The 18,684-nt window shown below is 45.2% G+C and overlaps 3 protein-coding genes across 3 annotated transcripts; 1 reads left to right on the top strand and 2 right to left on the bottom strand.

Moving 5' to 3' along the window:
* Positions 1–186: 186 nt before the first annotated feature.
* Positions 187–2,480, bottom strand: LOC135598831 (protein transport protein SEC13 homolog B-like). Its single transcript, XM_065093200.1, has 2 exons — positions 2,321–2,480; positions 187–1,344 (listed from the first exon to the last, which is right to left on the bottom strand). Exon 2 carries the CDS (start codon positions 1,310–1,312, stop codon positions 404–406), a length of 909 nt encoding a protein of 302 aa, XP_064949272.1. The 5' UTR covers positions 1,313–1,344; positions 2,321–2,480; the 3' UTR covers positions 187–403.
* A 3,261-nt stretch (positions 2,481–5,741) lies between these two features.
* On the bottom strand, positions 5,742–6,891 carry LOC103990595 (protein SOB FIVE-LIKE 5). The gene is made up of 4 exons (XM_009409789.3): positions 6,338–6,891; positions 6,178–6,270; positions 6,024–6,098; positions 5,742–5,952 (listed from the first exon to the last, which is right to left on the bottom strand). Exons 1-4 carry the CDS (start codon positions 6,698–6,700, stop codon positions 5,920–5,922), a joined length of 564 nt encoding a protein of 187 aa, XP_009408064.1. The 5' UTR covers positions 6,701–6,891; the 3' UTR covers positions 5,742–5,919.
* Positions 6,892–12,749: 5,858 nt separating this feature from the next.
* Positions 12,750–14,872, top strand: LOC103994901 (cyclin-D2-1-like). The gene is made up of 5 exons (XM_009415365.3): positions 12,750–13,203; positions 13,284–13,370; positions 13,467–13,767; positions 13,861–13,994; positions 14,416–14,872. Exons 1-5 carry the CDS (start codon positions 12,922–12,924, stop codon positions 14,746–14,748), a joined length of 1,137 nt encoding a protein of 378 aa, XP_009413640.2. The 5' UTR covers positions 12,750–12,921; the 3' UTR covers positions 14,749–14,872.
* Positions 14,873–18,684: the final 3,812 nt, after the last annotated feature.

The following is an 18,684-nucleotide window of genomic DNA, read 5'->3' as shown; positions in this document are numbered from 1 at the left end:
AGCTCAAATGGGATGAAAACAACACACCCCAAAGTTCAGAAAACCTTAAGCAGAACACAACCGATACCACAAGATTGTATGTATCGACTACCATCATCAATCACCCACTTCAACACTTGCTAGTCATGCATTGTGATCTGATGCCAGTGCAATATGCAAATGAGAAAAGAAAAGCACAAGACCAAGTACTAATAAATTGTCTGATAATCTAAGAAATAAATCCTTTTTTGTTTCAGTCGGAATAGAGGAATCACAGCATATCACCGAGTCCGAATAAGACCTTTTCAAGAACCACATACTTAAGAAACTACACAAAGTCTGATGAAACTTTCAACAAATAAAGCATGGAACAAGTAGCCGACACTGTTTGGCATGACTAGAAATCCAAATTGGAGTCGATCTCTCATGGCTCAACCGTCGTCACCTGCTGCCACTCACCATCCACGGCTTCCTTCCACAATGTGACATTATTGTTCCCGTCAGCTACAGCTAAAATGTTTCCGGTGAGTGACCATGATACTCTCCAAACGGGGGCGTTGAAGTTATTCAAAACTTTGCCCTCCCATTGATCTCCTTCCTTTGCCACTGTCCATATGACGACTGTTCCATCCTGTGAAGCACTGGCGATAGTAGATTTTGGAAGCCCCAAGTTTGGTGCCCAAGCTACATCCCGGACCCAGTCGGAATGCATCTGGAGAGCCGGAAAACAGTCCATCTTCCAGTTACCATTGTAAAACTTCCACACTTTAACAGTGTTATCACAGCCACCGGAAGCAAGCTTCTGCACAGGATCAAGCTGTCCTGAACCAACAAGGACACCTGGGGCCAAAGCTGGAGCCCATGTGACCGAAGTCACACCCACTGGATGCGCCTGATCGATCCTCGTAGTGTCCCAGCCACCATCAGTTCGTGCAGTAAAGACTGAAATGTTTCCGTCTGAGGAACCACAAGCCAAGCAGAGGCCGAGCTCATGAGGCGCCCATGCAATAGAGTTAACAGAGCTCTTGTGCTCGGTGAAAACATGTGCCTGAATCCACTCATCGGGTTTGCTCCCTTCCTTCCATATGATCACCCGGCCATCATAGCTGCAAGACGCAATCATAGACCCGAACTTGGGATGTGCCCATGCAACTTGCCAGACTGGCCCATGGTGGCCACTCAGTGTGGCAAGGTGCTGGTGCGAAGAACCACTCACACCAACAATCTTGATCGTCATATCCGAAGATGCCGTAGCCAGGCGCTTGCCATAGTAGTCCATCGCCACATCATGGACCACATCCTGGTGACCCGTCTCTATTTTCTGCGAAGGCATTGTTCCAGTCCTGTATTTCTCTTGCAAATTCTCTGTTGGGAACAAAACAATAATGTATGAAAGTGTCTGATCGAATCAAATTCGAACCATAGGGAGCCCTTTCAGCTCAATCTAATGTAACTATTATGTTATTCCGATTATCCAAGACCAGATGTAACAATTTGGAAATGAGTACTTTTTATCTTTCCATGTTTCTTAAGCATTCAGAAGTCCTATAGGAACAATATTGTTGGTACAAAATTGTGCAAGCAAACCAAATTCAAAATGTAGGCATTCCTCCTTTTTATCCAAAATCAGATGTATACAATTTCAACTTAGTAAAACAACACAATATTACATTTTCATGTGTATAAAATTGTACTATATAACTAATATTTAGCAACAATTTGACATGTGAAAAACAAAAAGGACAAGAGAGGCAATATGCGCCATGCATTGAATTTTTGATATGCTAATTACAGGAGAAAGATATATGCACTGAAATAAGCCAGTCAACGGAAAGAACTATAGAGCTACACAAATAGAACATGAACAGATCAATCATTGCACAAATCCAGATCAGGCCAATATTAATAACTGTTGTAAAAAAGTCCAAAAATTTCAGGAACTAATCAATATTAACTCTTGCATCAGATCAGCGAACAAAAACTTATGATCGCAACAAGCCAATGAATGCAATCTGCACTTAGCCAAGGCGATTTGAACAGTAAGGGATTTACGCGTCATTAGAACCACAAGTAACTACGTCAAACAAACATAGGAAAAGTGATCGGATGAACGGAACCGTGGAAACCACAGATCGTCGAACGGTTGGGCAATTCACCAACGCAAAAGACGATTGGGCCTAGATTCCGTTTGCCCGTCACCAGATCTGCGAAAACCAAATCCAGATCTGATCGAAAAGAAATGCCTTCTCGAAAATTGATTGCGAAGATGTAACGGTTAGCAAGAGATCCACTGAAAGGGCTCAAACAACTACAAACAGATCGATCGAGAGACGAAGCTTACGATTTGGAGAGCAAAGGAAGGCCTCGAAGAACTTCTTCAACGGGGAGAAAGAGGAGAGATGCCGTCGGCGCCGTCTGCCGGACAAAAGAGGACGGGAGAGAGCCGACGTTTCTTTAGGTTTGGGGATCGAGTGAATTGGGCGCTCGTTTTCCGGAATTAGCCCTCTCTTCCTATAAATATTTCTCGGACTAGCCTCGACTCCAAATTAATACGGACACTATACTGCTTTGACCAGCATGGTATTTTAGTAAAAATGTGTATTTCTAATGGCATTTAATCTATTTGACCCGTTAACCCGAATTGACGCACTTGCGGGTGAAGAAAAAAAACAACCCGAACCCGATCGATACATCGAACAGTTTAAACGGGCCTTATTATGCCCAAATTATTAGCCTATTCGGCCCATTAGATGTCGCCTCATTCACACACCCCTGCTGCGGCTGCTGCTGCTGCTGCTGCGGGTCTTGGAGAGTGCCATCGCCGGCTCCCCCATGCCGGAGCTCTCAAGATGGTTGTTGCTGTTGTAAAATGTCATTGTTGTCGACAGGAACATCATCGGTATCTGACCTTTGAGGCTGCAATGCAGTGAATGGCATCTCCATCTATTTTCTCTAGGTGAGTCAGCTTCTCCCTTGAACCCCATCAGAAGAAGAAGAGGCGTGTCAAAGCCGTGTTGAATTTGAAGCCCATGGATGGTGGTCAAGTCCATCAGGTTCGGTGGTGAAGAAGCTCGAAACCCAATTGAACATGTTTGATATGTTTCCATGACAAAAATGCGCATGTTAGAGATGTTCTCATTACATTTGTTTAGCAGATGATGGGACTAAAAATGAGTGAGTTCAGAGAAGATGGTGTTGCAGAGTAACAAAGAGGAGTAAGTCTATGTATCATTTCAGTAGGTAAAGTTGCTTCCAAACAACCATTTGCATTTCAAAGTTGAATTCGTCACATATGTTTAGTGGTTGGCAGGCACTTTCAAGAGCACTTAATGTGATCAGGTACCTGTAACATGCACGCACAAGCTCTTGTTTGAGATCCATTAATACTAGTGGGTCTTCGGCTGTTTATTATACTGCTTAAATTTCTGTATGCTTGAATAGGTTTTGCATTCAAGCCAATATTTTTGGATACTTTGATTCCATTGCATGTGCAAGTTTGGCTTCAACACTCATGAAATCTCTCAGAGGAACTCATTCAATCTTGAATTTTCTGGCACATGGCTTTACTTTTCTTCCACCATTACAATATATGATGTGCTTGGGGATCTTCATTTTCATTCTTTGAATCATGTTCCTTGGAAGCACCAGCAAAGGTAATTGTAGATGATTGGAATCATATTAGTTGGTTTGACTTCCAAGTGCTTCTGCATCCAGCAAGTGTTGGCACTGAAGAGATCCGTGCATTGCAAGACTGCAGGAGAGCTAATAGATGTTGATGCGGCAGAGGAAAGGGCAGCTGAGATAGTCCCAGGTGTGCTGCTGTATTGATGAACTCCACATGCTTGGCATTGAAGTGCTCCTTCCTGAGCAATGTCTTGTACAAGGAGATGGCCCCAGTGCTGGTTGTTGAGACAGTATGAGGGATGACAACCCATGGCTTGCTGCTTGATTCTTAATTCATGCATTGACCACCATACACAGAATGCAAGAATTTTCAACATCAGGTGCAGAGAGGAAGATGTGGAAGGGTTGGAAACGTGAAGGTTTCTTGATAGAGACAATGGCCTGAGAACTCCTCAGGTATACAGTCCACCTTATCAGCAGCCCGCAGCAGGCCTCAGCTTACTGAAGAATGATGTATGATTGTGTAGATACAGGAAGTGGATGAAGTGAAGGCATGCGGCCTAATGATGCATCTCTTGCTGTTTCTCATTCAAAACTGAAAGGCTACAGCTCTTGTGTTTGAATCTGAACCTTTAAACGTTTTGTTGTGACCAGCAATCAATCCTGTTCATTTCAGATTTGAATTTGTGTGAAGTCTAAACATTTGAATTTGCTAGTGACTGGTTGGATCATCATCTTTGAGACTTTATAAAAGGGGTTGTGGAGGACATGTAAAAGATCATGTCACACCTCTCAGGCACAGGAGAATCATGAGTTGTCTGTGCTTTTGCTGATGATATTTACAAATGATGTTAAAGAAGTCTCAGCTAAGGTTTTACCCTATATAACCTACATCAAGGAGCCTGTCCACTTGCATATACTGCAAAGGAGATTGGGGGTACCAAGGTAGCATATTAATTAGTGTCAGACTTGTGGTCTCATGTGGTTCTTCTCTTGTTTTGGGGGAGTTCATTGCACTTAGAGCCTGTTACAATCAAGAAGAAGAAGAAGAAGAAGAAGAAGAAGAAGAAGAAATGTAGTGCCAAAAACACACGTTGGCATGTGGGACATGGGAGCATTTGTGTGTGTGTGCCAGTGCAGGCTTGTTGTTTTGTGCTGGTTTTGGGACATCCAGAGCATCTGGTTCTAAATCCTTCTCATGTCCCTGTCAAGGCATCAGGCATTTGACCAAGATGAGAAAAATATTTATGAAGGTAGAGCAATCTCTGGATATGCTGGGAAGAGCAGTGCCATGGAGATTGGAGCACATGTCAGTGACGCTAAAGGGGATGTTGACTTCATCCTCTTCAGATTCTCTCATCTAATATGGACTGCAGTGAGGCAGCAGCCATTTGATATGCTTGAGGAAATGCTGCTCATTTGTGTTGATTGTTTTCTTTCATTCAACTCATGAGAAGAGCAAAGCAGCAGGCAGAGGAGACTGACTCCCCCTAAATAGCTACAAGACTAATGCAGAAAAATATGTATCAATTGATAGATACAAGACTCCATATATTTATATGTAATCTTTACAGATCTCAAGCTTAAACTTCGGATATGGACATCAGCTTGGTGTGTTTGTGTTTGACACGATCTGGCTCTATGGCATCTTTTATATCCACAAGATCACAGCCACTAATTTCCCAATTGAAGCCTCTTCTGCTAGGTAAGAAAACTAGTGATGTGAGTTCTTTCTTTGGAGAAAGGAAAAGTGACAAGTTGATTTGATTTGATTAGTATTTCTACTGCAAAAGCACAAATGGATTCTCTTTCGCATCCTGCCATGTGTATGTTTTCCTCTGATCCAACACAAATGGCAGATCCAGCAGCAGGAAGAATCCAGCTTTGTTTTCTCCATAACAGTGACTCAACACAATTATGCTCATCAAGTTGCTTATCCTGCTACAGAAAGTGAGAGTCCATCAGAGTGCAGCTCTCTTCTCAGCCACCATATGCATGTGGCAGAGGAAGCGAATGGAGGAGAGCTGAGTGGCTTCTTCCAAGAATAGCAGGTTAGAGCTCAGCATGGAGCCACTGAACACAAGTCACAAGCTTCATCTTGTTACCCTCATTCATGACAAAATATGTAATTAAAGAAGTGAAAACAGAAGACAAATGATTTTTTTTCCCTTTTTTGTCCGGTTGTTCCCATTGCAATGACAGGTGAAGAGAAAACACCAGAGAGCATGTAAAATAAGCAAAAGAAAGCTAAGGAAAGTTCTCCGATATCTATACAAGTCCTTCTTCTTCTTCCTGAGAACAGTGATATGAGACTGGTCACCAAATTGTTTTCCTTTCTTTCCTTGATACCTGTGGTGGTCAGAAAACAAATTATTTAGGAGAGAGAGATGAAAAGGATAAGTGTGTATCAGCAGCTTAACTGGTCTTGCTGAGGTTGGCTTTAGAGGAGTATAGGATTGAAGGTAGCCTATTTGCTTCTGCAGCGCAGAACTCTCCTGCAAGATGCCATGCAACATGACCAAAATAAGGATCAAAGAAGAAGAAGAAGAGCCAGGAGAAGAACCAGAAGTGCACCTCAATATGAGCAGATGAGAAGCTCCGAGTGAAGTCCAAAGCATTGATGGGCTTCATTTGGTAGTAGCAGTAGTTGTTGTCTTTGAAGCGAGCCTGCAATAGAAGTGGTTCCATGAGAGTATCCAAGATTACAGAAGTAGAGTGCAGCACCGAAACATGCCTTGGAATAGCCGAAGAGAGGGGAGGTGGCAGTGTCAACCAAAACAGAGGAGTGCTCGATGTGTTGCTCCTCTCCGACTCTCCTCTTCTTGCAACCATCTCTGGCCATGGCAGCAGCAGCAGCTGGAGCTGAGACGGGGCAGAGGCAGCCAATCTTCCCAACGCAGAGGTTGGATTTGCGTTGGCAGCGGCATCGCTGCTCATCCTCTTCGCGCAATTGCGGTGGACCAGAGGATGCGTCAGAGACCATGGACAGGTCCTCCTCCTCCTCCTCCTCCTCCTCATCCTCCAAGTACGCAGTCCAACCGGACTGGCACCCACTGCTGCAGTCTGAGCTCATCTCTTCCTCCTCCCCCGGCTTCATTTGACGAGTACAGGATGAGGAGTTCTGCTACCCGTAGCTCTTCTTCTTCTGCTGCTGCCGCTGCTTCCTCTCCTTGTGGTTGGCGACTGCTTTCCGAGAGGCAGACATATTAGTAAGCGGCAGAAGGGGAATCCAAGCCAAATCCCAGACTAGTTTTGTCCCAACGCTGATGACAGGTGCCATCCTCCCCCACCATTCTCCTTTCCTCGGTGCTGGTGAAATGAAGACTGCCAGTTGTGCTTTCAGCTCCTTCTCGGCGAACATGGACACACCAATGGGATGGTGACAAAAATAGCATTCCACCTCTCTATTCTCTCTCTCTCTCTCTGACACATGCAAATTACTACGTACGGACATGAACATACCTCATACTCTTCGATCTGATCTCTCTTTTCTCTCTCTACACTCGTCCGGATTGTGTTGAGAAATAAACGAAGAAAAATCAATAATCAAAGCACTCACCCATCACAATACGATGATGGCTTCACATGCCACATACAATGGACGGAGAAAGCGTCGGAGCCGCTGCGGCGTGTCACACATCAGTCACTGCGCCTGCTACGGACACCATTCCAGTCTCTTTCTTTCTCTCTTTCGTCCAGAGTCATTGGCATCCGTACTGTACGTCATCACTGTGGCCACAAATAAATCTATCGGGAGCAATGCTCATTAACTTTGTCGTGGTCGCCACCATCTCGTGCATGGTGAGCAGTGAGATGACAGCATATCACTGCTGCGATCCTTGTCGGTAGACTAAATGCTGCCCTCGGTCAGCCGGTAATCCACCACATCTCAAGTAAAAAGCTTCTTGGCTTTTCCATAACACAACACAGGTCAGGCCAGTGAAATGTTGTCATCTCTCTGTCCTATCTGCCCTCAATCAGAGAGAGGAACTTGCAGAAAATGGCAGATAGTAGCAGTACTCAACACAGCATAACAAGTGTCCTCCGATCCACCAGTACCACTGTGTCTGGCTATTGAATCAAGGCATGTTTTGAATGGATAACAGCTCGGATTTGTTTATGTGGCTTCTTGACTCTTGTGCAGATACATGAAAGCTTGTCTCATTGGAAGTTGAGTCATGGCAGTACAAAATTCAATTCTCCCCTTTGAGGATATGTGCAAACAGTTCTCACTGGAATGGTGGTGAATCTTGCAAGGAAAAGGCCACTAATCTATTCTTCCATTGATTAACCACATGGATGAGCTCTAAGATTGCAGAGTTTGCTTGGATTGGTGGTAGGCACTCATGTTTGGTGTAGCCCTGGCAAGAAACACAGGCTGCAAAAGGAGGAGCAAGCTTTTCCCCATGAAATCGACTAAACAAGCTGCTCTGCCCCTGCATGCTCTCACGACATAATAGATTGTGCAGGGGAGGCAGGCCATGCATGAAAGGAAGAGCAATCTTTTCCGAAAGAAATGGACAAGAGAAACCACCACTTACCATGTCGAGCTGCCTCCCATGCATGGCACTTCCACAGCATCCTGGTTGTTCCTCCATGGATTGAAAGGTGCGCATCCGATACATGCTTCGAATATTTGATGGAATGCTGAGTAGGTCAAACCATGCACATTCTGGGGAGCTTCATCATTCTCGTAGCTCCAAGATATAATTGACCCTCTTAAGCTTTCGTGGAAGTTTTGATCCTGGGAAGGGGTAACTTCGAGGAATTAATAATTGAAGTACGAAGCTGTAAATGATTTCAGTGTTCATCCCAAACATGCATGATTGACTGGAGTGGAATATTCTACCTTTTTTGGACTTGCTATGATCATAACAAACATGTAGCCGTCCAAACAAGAATGGATTTCTTGGAGCATCCTTCAACAGCCATCATTAGCAGCGCAAGATCCAGGAAACTGAGGCAGACTGTTCATAGCAGAAGAGAAACAACTGTTGTGAAGGTCTTGGGATCAGCAACGAGGCACATAATATATGATTCTTACATGTACTTGGGCTTTAATTGGGCCGAGTTCTTTTATTTGGGCCGAAATGCCACACTTGCAATCTGTTTCCCACCCATTGGAATCGAGTATTCGTAATAGGCAAAAGGCAATTGCAATGTCGATTAGAGACGACGAGAAGGAATACATTGATGACGATGTGTTCGAAAGGATCCAATTGCAATTCTCCAATAGTAGCCAACTGCAAGAAAAGCTGATGAGTCCAATCGAATGCGTGATGGTGTCAGGGACCAACATGCCCGAGAAGTTTCATTTGATGGTCTCTCATGTACAGTTAATTCATTGTTAATCCATCTCTCTCTCTCTCTCTCTCTCTCTCTCTCTCTCTCTCTCTCTCTCTCTCTCTCTCTCTCTCTGTGTGTGCAAACGTAGGGTTGGAGATGGAGGCTCCTGTTCTTTGCCCTTGTAAGATGGAAGCTGGATTTCGAGAGAATAATTTGTGTTTGAGAGCACAATCTTCTTCCTCGTCTGTTTCCTTCCCCTAGATTTGCAAATATCATACATTGCTGTATCAGCTTCAGAATCAACAAGAACATCACAGGTCATTCCTCCACATCTATCGATCTTTCGAGCTTTTACCACTGCGGCAGCAGCTAAAAGTTGGCAGTGTCAGAGCGAAAGATCATATCAAAGTAGACATGTAGAAGCTTGGCATGCAATGGCTGCCAGTTGACTTGTTCCATTCCACAAGGAACTCAAACACCAACATGATCATCATACAACTTCCAAGCCATCGAGGTTAAGGTGGCTGGCCTGATGATTGGAGATCCACAGAAAGAGATCTTCCTCACCCGGTTGCTTCCTCACACTCACCATCCTGCGCACCATCAGCAACACGAAAAGGTGGCGATGACAACAACAACAATGATTGATTTCATCGGTGAATCCTCTCTGGATATGGCCCATCCAAAGTATAGTCCCGTCAAATTCGAAGCCAAACAGGAACACGATCGACACAGCGTGCAGTGACGGCATTTGGTGGCTCAGCACCAACAAAGCGATATGGTCCCTCCATCTCCATCTCCATGGCTGTGCGTTCCTATAAGCCACTCACGATGCCATGGCTTCACTCACACAGCTTTAACACCTTTCTGCCTGCGTGCTGACCACCACCACGCTCACGAGACGTATATATACGATAGGCACTTGCATGCATGCATGCATGGGACCAAATTGGGTTGGTACGAGTGATGCAACACATCATTTTGTCACTCAAACAATGAGGAAATGGGTCCATACGAAGCCAGCCTAGATGGCCTGAACTAGTAGAACATGGTGCCCCTTAATCATGCAATGGGAACCTGGAAACAAAAGGTTGACGAGGGAAGGGTACTCTCTGGTTCTCATCTCCCTCTCGTCCATGATTGCATGCGCGCGTGCATGGCTGAGTTAATGATGCATGCGCTGACTTAGAAACTTTCAAGGAAAGTGGAGTTACAAAATGTAACATTATTCGATGAGTTGTTGACAGTAATAACACAAGCCAATAACCTATCAATGAATATACTTATACGAGGCTCCTACAAATACTGAGTCAAGGGGTGTGTCCCCTCGAGATCTGATCATTATTAATTCATCAAAGAGCTTAAGCTCGATCGTGTTATCAAGTGAAAGATAGATTCTTAATGAGACCATTGGATCATGTTATCAAGTTGATGACATATTAAACAATTATCTTACATGTTGCATGTACCAGTAGATCACTTACTTTAGTAAAGCTTTGCCTAATAATATCATGATATAATTATTTCTATAAACTTAGTATTCATCTCATTTCAAATATTGTTGATTTGAATTTTGGTCTAAATAAAATAAAGTGATCTGGGAAACAGCAGACTGAAGGGTCAGCTCGGACGGTACCATATAACTGAGCAAGAAGAATAAAGTAAATTAAACTCCTCGATGATTTATGGGTCAAACCATAATTTAAAGTCAGACTCAGTGGATCACGTTCCTATTTATTTTGATTTAAGAAGATAAATATAAAGCTTGTCCTCGAGGCTCTTGATTCGATGCACAAGTACGCACCATACGATCGCCCGTGGGTTTCAAGTGCCCAACTCATTCCCGCCTCTCTCTCTCTCTCTCTCTCTCTCTCTCTCTCTATCTATCTATATATATATATAATTTATATTCTAGTTAATATTGATTATAAGCATGGAGGGATATATCCGAACGCTATAGAGCTTCGAGTCTTAGCAGGAGAGAGAATGCACTTGAGAGCAACTTGGTAATATGATTTCTGGATTATCATACTTGAAGATAGCATATTAATATCGTAAACATCTTGCTCTGTTCTTACAAAAGCTTATGATATCAAATCCAAGAAATGTGAAATATTCGTAAACGTGGATAGCACTTTCTATTAATAACAAAAACAAATGATTAGAAAGATTATCTCATCATCATGTCATCCACCTTGTTGGGTGGTCCCACCCATGATTTAAGTGATGGGGGCTATGAGGCTAATTAAAATTAGAACACTAATCTTGTATATTTTAGATGAGCAAAACTAATGGTAGAGAGAATTGAAAATTATTTTACAAAATTAACTTTGATTCAGATATCAAGCTCTCTAAATTAATTAGTGTGGATACTAAGATATTAATTTTGCCTTAATTTTTCTTCCTATTTTCTTATTTTTCATATGATTCTTATATCGTGTAGTTAATTAATCTTATTATTTTATTATGAAAGATTGATCTATATTGTCTGTGATTTTTTTTTTCACATTGAAGGGTTTTTTTACATAAATCTTATTTTGTGATTGCCCCGTATTGTTTGATTATTTACTATATATTTGATATTAAACTATATATTATTTGATTCACATAAAGAGGAAAAAAATATATTTCAGGGACTCTAAATCTATTTTTTTTAGTACATATAAGATTATTTGGATTGTTTGTATGTGAATAAAATGGATGATTCAAATACTAGTATGTTCAAATGAATCATATATAATCTTTTCAAGCACTAAAAATCAATGGTGTTAAACAATTTTATATAAGCTCCGTTAGATTAGTTGTGGAAACATTAAGTAGTCCTTAAACATACGAAACCTGTGCCATGAAATTAGTAAATTAATCATAAAAAATAATAATAAACGAGACGGCTCAATGAATGTGTGATTTCATGGAACTCAATAAAGAAATTATTATTATTTCGTGCCATATATACACATATAATTCCTTTTACAGTTGCATAACAATGGCATGCATTATGTGATCGAACATAAACTATAGGCTTTTAGATATCGGTGATGTAATGATTTCACTTCAAAGAGTGGTTATGGAAGGAACTCAATAAAGAAATTATCGTGCATATTGATTTGTGCAGCATACGACAGAAAAACACTGCCTAAATCACAAGCAACACTTTTGCACAACAAAAACACCCAATTAAGGAGAAGATTTCACCATTTTGACTCCTCCTTTAGATGCCAAATTCACGTCTCTCTTTCATCCTTTTCTTACACCAAATTTTTTGCCTTGAAATTAACGTCTTATATTTGCACGCAATTATCTTTCACACCTTGTTAAAATGATTACATATATATATATTTTTGTAGGGAGAGAGAGAGAGAGAGAGATTTGGGGATGAGATTGCACCTTCGATAGTACGTTTTGTATTGTGCCATAACTCGTTCATCCACCTGATTAAACCACGTGTGGCAAAACAAAAGCCCTTCTTTCCGTGCTTAAGGAAACGCTCGTTCTAAAAGATTAGATAATATATATATAAATAAATTATAAAAAGAAAGGAGAATATGAAAACACGAGATATGTTAGAGAGAGAAAATAAGTGTATTAATCAGCCTATCGAGAAAATTGTTTGATCTATTAATCTGGGCCGTCCATCTGTCCTGATCAGATCATTTTTGCTGTTTTTTTGGATTCGGAAAAGGACGGTCGAGATTAAAATGGGAAGAGGCACGAACGGTTTCGAAGGACCCCGAAGGGTGTTTCCGTAGGATTTGCGTCCCATCGCACTTGTATAGATATATATATATATATATATTGGATATATAACAGTATATACTCCGTAGAAACGTCTTCTCTCTCTCTAAAGCGGCCGTCAAAGGAGGAAGAAAAGGACTACACTGCTGCTGTCTTCACAGTCTCTCTCCCTCTGTCCATGTGTGCGTGAGAGAGCGAGAGAGACAGAGAGGGTGTACTCTTCAACCTCCTCCTCCCTCCTTCCATGCCCAGACCCGCGTTTCCCCACGACGGGAAACGCCCACAGCACCCCCGCCCATGGCCCCCTCCCCGGACTTCTTCTCCTCCTCCAACCTTCTGTGCACCGAGGACGCCAGCGCCGTGGCCTCAGGCGGCGAGGACCGCGACCACGCCGTCGCTGCCAGCGAGTGGGCCCCAGCCTGCCCCGCGACCGCCTCCGCCCTCGTCGATGGCCGTGGCCTCGCATCCCTACTCGCCGCGGAGACGGACCACATGCCCCGCCCCGACTACCTCCCCCGCTTCCTCTCCCGCACCCTCGACGCCACCGCCCGCCACGACGCCGTCAAATGGATCCTTAAAGCACGTTACTCCCTTTTTCTCCTCGTCGCCTCTGGTTACTATGTATCCGGTAGATGAGTGTGTGTCATCTGCTTGCGTAGGTGAACGAGCTCTACAGGTTCCGGGCGTTGACGGCCTACCTTTCTGTCAACTATCTCGACCGCTTCCTCTCCTCCCATTCCCTCCCGGTGAGTTGCCATTCCGTCGAGGGGATTCGGCGTCCATGTTTGATCCGCCGTAGGTAGCACTAATCTGAATGGTACATGCTTTGGTTTGGGTCGAAGGGGTTGGAGAACGGGGGAAGCGGCGGAGGATGGCCGATGCAGCTGCTGTCGGTGGCCTGCGTCTCGGTGGCGGCGAAGATGGAGGAGACGCACGTGCCGTCGCTCCTGGACCTACAGATCCTCGACCAGCGCTACGTATTCGACCCCCACACCGTCGGCCGCATGGAGCTCCTACTCATGACCGCCCTCGGCTGGCGCATGCGCGCCATCACACCTTTCGACTTCCTCCCGCACCTCGTCCCCTCATGTCCCTCCGCCCTCCTCTCCCGCGCCGCCGACCTCATCCTCTCCTCCCTCCGCGGTATCCACCCAACTAAGATAAAAAAAAGATCCCATTTTTAGTCCGCTTCCAAATGCGTGCACCGACTGGCTTTACTTTTTCTTTCTGCGGCAGTGGTGGATTTCCTGGGGTACCGGCCGTCGGCGATCGCGGCCGCGGCGGCGCTGTGCGCGGCTGACGAGGTGGCCGATCCGTCGGCCGGAGGCAGCGCCGATGTGCTGCGCTGTTCCGATGAGTGGGTTAACAAGGTAATTCCTTCTTCTTTTTTGTCTTTTAACTGTCTGATTACCGTCTCCCCCCTGTTGACAGCGATACACCACTCTTTCCCATTTTAGTTGATGAGAAACTTCAACGAATGACATATATCGATACAAATCAAAGTGGCTTGTTATGGAAATGAACGACAATGATATATGTGACATAAATGATCAATTAATATAGGAGGTGTGGCATGCGGTGGGCGATACCGTTCACCGGGGGTGGTCGGACGCAGAATTTTGGCGCGGTTCTGCTACTTTATGCCGGTCAATTCGGACAGTAAATAACCACTGTCGGAAATTCTTAAAAAATAATTAAATAAAATATCGCCCTTTTTCCCCCTTTCTTTTTTGCTTTTATTTCTAACTTTATTTCTTTATTTCTCTTTCTTCGCCCTTTTCGGGAGAGCAGCAAGTGGTGAGCGGGTGTCGCCAGCTCATGGAGGACTACCTGATTGACACGTGTCCGTCAGCGCCTCGATCGATGGCCAAGACGCCGTTCGCCTCGCGCGAGCCGCAGGAGGAGCCGCCGCCGCCGCCGCCGCGGAGCCCCGTGGCCGTCCTCGACGCCGCCGCCTGCGGCAGCTGTGACTCGGCTGCCCAGCTACCGTCCGCCGCCGAAGCCGCCACCTTCGACGCCCACGGCCTTCCGGTCCGCCCTGAGGCGCCTCCCAAGCGCCGCCGGCTCGGGGAGAACCGCTGTACAGACACTACGTGCGGCTGCTCCCAAAGGAAGAGTATTTAATTACTACTAATTAATCTCCGATCCAGTGTCTACCTCGATTAATCTCATCATTATCGAATACTTAAATAGCTTTGTGGTGTGAGACCAGAGTTGGATTTCAGTGCATCTCTTCTTTTTTGTTTACTGTGACCCTCTCCCTCCTATCTTTTATTTATCATAATAAATTCTTTTTGAACGAGGGTTTAATACTAATCATATGTTGTTGGGGTGAATAAAGAACTTGGCCCGGGGGCAGATTTGGTATTTTGGATCTCGATAGCCGGCCCTTCTGCCTCCTAATTCCCGGTAATGTTGGAGCTTATAGATTTTGGGGGCCAATACGTGCGGCCCACGTGGTGGATCGCCTCAGGCCCCACTCCGTACGCGGGCTCTCTGCCGTAGTGACGACAACAACGACGCCCCATGACGCGTCCCTAAAACCGATACTCTCACCCATCTTTTTATTTCTGGTGTACCCCTTCCCGCTGATGTGGATGCGAAATGCAACCGTGAGTTGGGATAAGACGGGAGTGGCAATATCTATCACGTGAAAGTTCCGCGATCTGACGCCAGGCTGTGGTCCTTTGGGTGGACCAGCGGGGCCGTCCGACCGCATCTTCGTCGAGAGATCTCGTCCGTCCCAAATCTTCCGACGCGTTGTTGTCGTCTGATCGATGGACGACTGACGGACCGTGGATGATCTGGACGGGAATTGGCGCAAGTCAGTGCGACAACGACCCAATGAGATCGGATCCGGACCGTCCCACATTCAAAGGTATGGCCTAGTCAACGGCCGGATATGACTGATGCGACATGTGGACGCCAGCGCACCGTATTGCGCGGGAACGCGGACGGAAAAGAAGCGTTTCGTCGTTTCGCGGCATTCTCAAATCACGGTGGTGCCCCTGTAGGGTCGAGTGCGACGGTCGCAACAGAGAACGCTGTTCCCCATGACCGTGACCATATTTGTGGGTCCCGCAGGGAGCTTGCGTGGATTAATGAGTCTTATCGAATCTGATAGAAAGCTACGTTTTAGTTTTATGATCCATAGGAAAGATTTAGGTGCAACAATGTACATAATGAGTTTGATTTTGTTTTGTGATCTGCACTCAGTCAAGTAGTGACCAAGCAAAGCTATTGCCGCTCTAGGCATGGAGGAGAAAGAGAACAGTGTGATAGGACTCTGCTCTACTCTCGTGTCTTGCAGCTCCATTAGGGGAGGGGGAGCTTTACTTGCCATCCGCAACCTCAGAAGAACAACTTCTTTTGGCTTGTGTTCCTCTTCCTCTACTTTTCCTTTTATCTTTCTTCTTTGTGTCCCTTCGCCTTTAGGAGGAACATGGGAGCCATTTATACGTGCCACCCCTATTTTAGCACTGCTGCTTTTGTTGGCTGTTGTGCAAGCAAAGTCCACATTTAACTGTACTCAACCTATAGCCTCAACACATCCAAGGTCAAGACGCAAATCTGTGTTAAGAACTGCATCATTAGGTTCTCTCCGAGGGGAGAGTCATCGCATGAGTTCTACTGGGGGCTGACAGCCAATCAGGGAATTGGTGTTTTGTTTGATGTCCATATTCGCAGACCGGGAAACAAAAGCAAAAGGTTGGTATGCAATGGACGAAGACATGAAGCAATGGAAAGTGCCAGCAAATGCTTGATTGGAACTACCATTTGAACGCATGAACTCCGGTTGACAGTTCTTCATGTTGCTTTGCCACGACTTGGGAGAGGTTTAACTCTTTGGAAATCTGCTTATTCTCCCTCCATACACTCAGCCCATAGTACCATAGTGAAAACGCCAGCATTCACTACCATGCAAAGTGTAATGTACTGCTCTCCTTCATCAGACACAATTCCCCCACCATTATGAAGATGAACATGCTATGGAGGTCCAAAAAGATGAACATATTATAAAGAACCAGTTGGTGTTTTGAATCCTTCCCAGTGAGCCATACGGGAGAAACATGGCTACTCAGAGCTGGCAAACAGATGAAAAGAGACAAAAGGAAATGTTGAAGGTGCTCATCAGAATCTTTATTTTGTTTGAAACCAAAGCTGAGACTGTTCATGTGATACAACTGCTATTGGTGATTCAGCGCCATGCATGAAGTCGATGAGAGGAGGACAAATGGCCAATGTTTGATGAAATGTTTTAGCAAATGGAGCTATGTAGAACACTCGACATATTGATACATATTTAAGAGACAAAAGGTCCAAGTTTTCAACCAGTGGGGTTGTATGAGACAGCATCCTCCAAAGTCTCCCGACTGATGACATAAAATAGCTTGAGGTCCCTTTCACCTATGCCCACCAATGCCCTCCAGAGAGTCCAAGGCAGAAGAGAAGGATATAAAAAAGGTCAGGAGGTGTTTTCTCTGCTTTGAAACCCTATCCTCTCTCTCTCTCTCTCTCTCTCTCTCTCTCTCTCTCTCTCTCTTTCTTTCTTGGAGAATGGCCACAGGGTTGTAGCCAATTTGAGGTCCATGGGCTCAATGGCAGCAAGAGAGAATTGACAAGACAAAGGCAGGGTCCAGGCTGGATAGAGTGAGGGGAGTGGCATGTGAGGAGCCCCTGGCAACGGCAGCTCTGAAGGACCCACAAGGAGGGCACTGGTTGAAAGATCAGTGGCAGTAGCAGTAGCAGTAAAGAGCCTCGCCATAGAAAGTAGCCCAAGGAAGAGACAAAACATATTTACCCAACCTCTGATTCCCCTCCCCCCTCCCTTCCACCCCTCTCCCATGGCACTCCTGTTCTCCTGAGGGGGCATGCAGAAGGTGCTGTTACACAGGCTGGTTTGTGCCACCGCCTTGGGATCTCTGCATGAGGGGGCCAAGGCCAGTCACCCAGCCATGTCACCCCTGGCTTGGCCACCTAATTAACCTGCCATGCTGTGCATCAGGCCCACCCATTTTGACAGCCCTGGGTCAGTCAACCTGCCTCAGACACTTTGACTCGGTCACTGATTAACCTCCTTCTCCATCATAAATTCTTGCTTGGATTCTAGCCGATGGTCATGTGTCGTCCCAGAAGTGGTGCTGCTGTGGTGCCTTCTTTCTGGCTCGTGGACCAAGCCACCTTCAATTCTCTGGTGGACCGAGTGAGAGTGAGACGAAGCAGCATGATGGGTTGCCGTAGCAGCGATGTTGGATGCTCCACATCGTATTGATGATGAGCTGCGCTGCTACAGCCCGTTGGCTTCTCGAGAACGAAAGCAACAGCACAAACTTGAGCTGCTGCCTTCTTGCCTGCCGTTACAGACTGCCCCAAAACAGTGGTGATAGAATGATCTGGGGAGCAATGCCTCCATTACTGACCAGTACCAACTGTACTCATCTGCTTCAGCTCAACTATAGCTGCCATTAATAGTGAACAGGAGGGGGGGGTGGGGGCGAGGTACTTGACAGCCCCACGCCACATCACAGCATCTCGTGAACTCGCTTCAATGATCCTCTTCTTTTTCTTTGATGATCTGGTCCAAGCTCCTTCATTTGTGCCGTATGTCTGCAGCGCCCCCAACTATTAAGAGAGGCTTGTCAGTGAATTGGCCGATGCCTGCAGTGAGCTTTTGAACTGTCAATGACAGCAACTTGAAGGTTTACCACCTGCGTTTGATCCCGTTACCAAATGATCCCAGATAAAAAAAGTCCGAGATTTGGACCGCATCTTTAGTCATTTCCTCCCCTGAAACAGATTACCAAATGTGATCTGTAGTTATCCATCTACTGTTCGTAAATCCGAGAACATGCTTAGCAGAAGAGATGACCAAAGCAGATGCAGCAGCATGACTGGCGTAGGAAACATGCGTGGTTCCATGTTGTAGAAGACAGAGTGATCAGAGAGGAGGAGCACTGGTTGATCCAATCTAATTTGATCCAACAAAGCCCTCAAGGCCCAAAAAGTTCTTCCTCGTCCTCAGCTAGATTTCATGTCTCTCTGGTATGCTTACTATAGTTT

This window comes from Musa acuminata, chromosome BXJ2-1 (genome assembly GCF_036884655.1).
Source record: "Musa acuminata AAA Group cultivar baxijiao chromosome BXJ2-1, Cavendish_Baxijiao_AAA, whole genome shotgun sequence".
Classification (NCBI taxonomy): domain Eukaryota; kingdom Viridiplantae; phylum Streptophyta; class Magnoliopsida; order Zingiberales; family Musaceae; genus Musa; species Musa acuminata.
The sequence above is the reverse complement of the archived record's forward strand: the minus strand, read 5'-3'. Positions and strand labels throughout refer to the sequence as shown.

Bases quoted from the DNA above. Each gene is read 5' to 3' on its own strand.
- LOC135598831 (XM_065093200.1), bottom strand. From the start codon at position 1,312: ATGCCTTCGCAGAAAATAGAGACGGGTCACCAGGATGTGGTCCATGAT.
- LOC103990595 (XM_009409789.3), bottom strand. From the start codon at position 6,700: ATGAAGCCGGGGGAGGAGGAAGAGATGAGCTCAGACTGCAGCAGTGGG. The intron at 6,271-6,337 runs GCATGTTTCGGT...CTTCTATTGCAG, and splicing joins CTCTCTTCGGCTATTCCAAG to GCTCGCTTCAAAGACAACAA. The intron at 6,099-6,177 runs GTGCACTTCTGG...GGCATCTTGCAG, and splicing joins TCTCATCTGCTCATATTGAG to GAGAGTTCTGCGCTGCAGAA.
- LOC103994901 (XM_009415365.3), top strand. From the start codon at position 12,922: ATGGCCCCCTCCCCGGACTTCTTCTCCTCCTCCAACCTTCTGTGCACC. The intron at 13,371-13,466 runs GTGAGTTGCCAT...TTTGGGTCGAAG, and splicing joins TCTCCTCCCATTCCCTCCCG to GGGTTGGAGAACGGGGGAAG. The intron at 13,995-14,415 runs GTAATTCCTTCT...TCGGGAGAGCAG, and splicing joins CCGATGAGTGGGTTAACAAG to CAAGTGGTGAGCGGGTGTCG.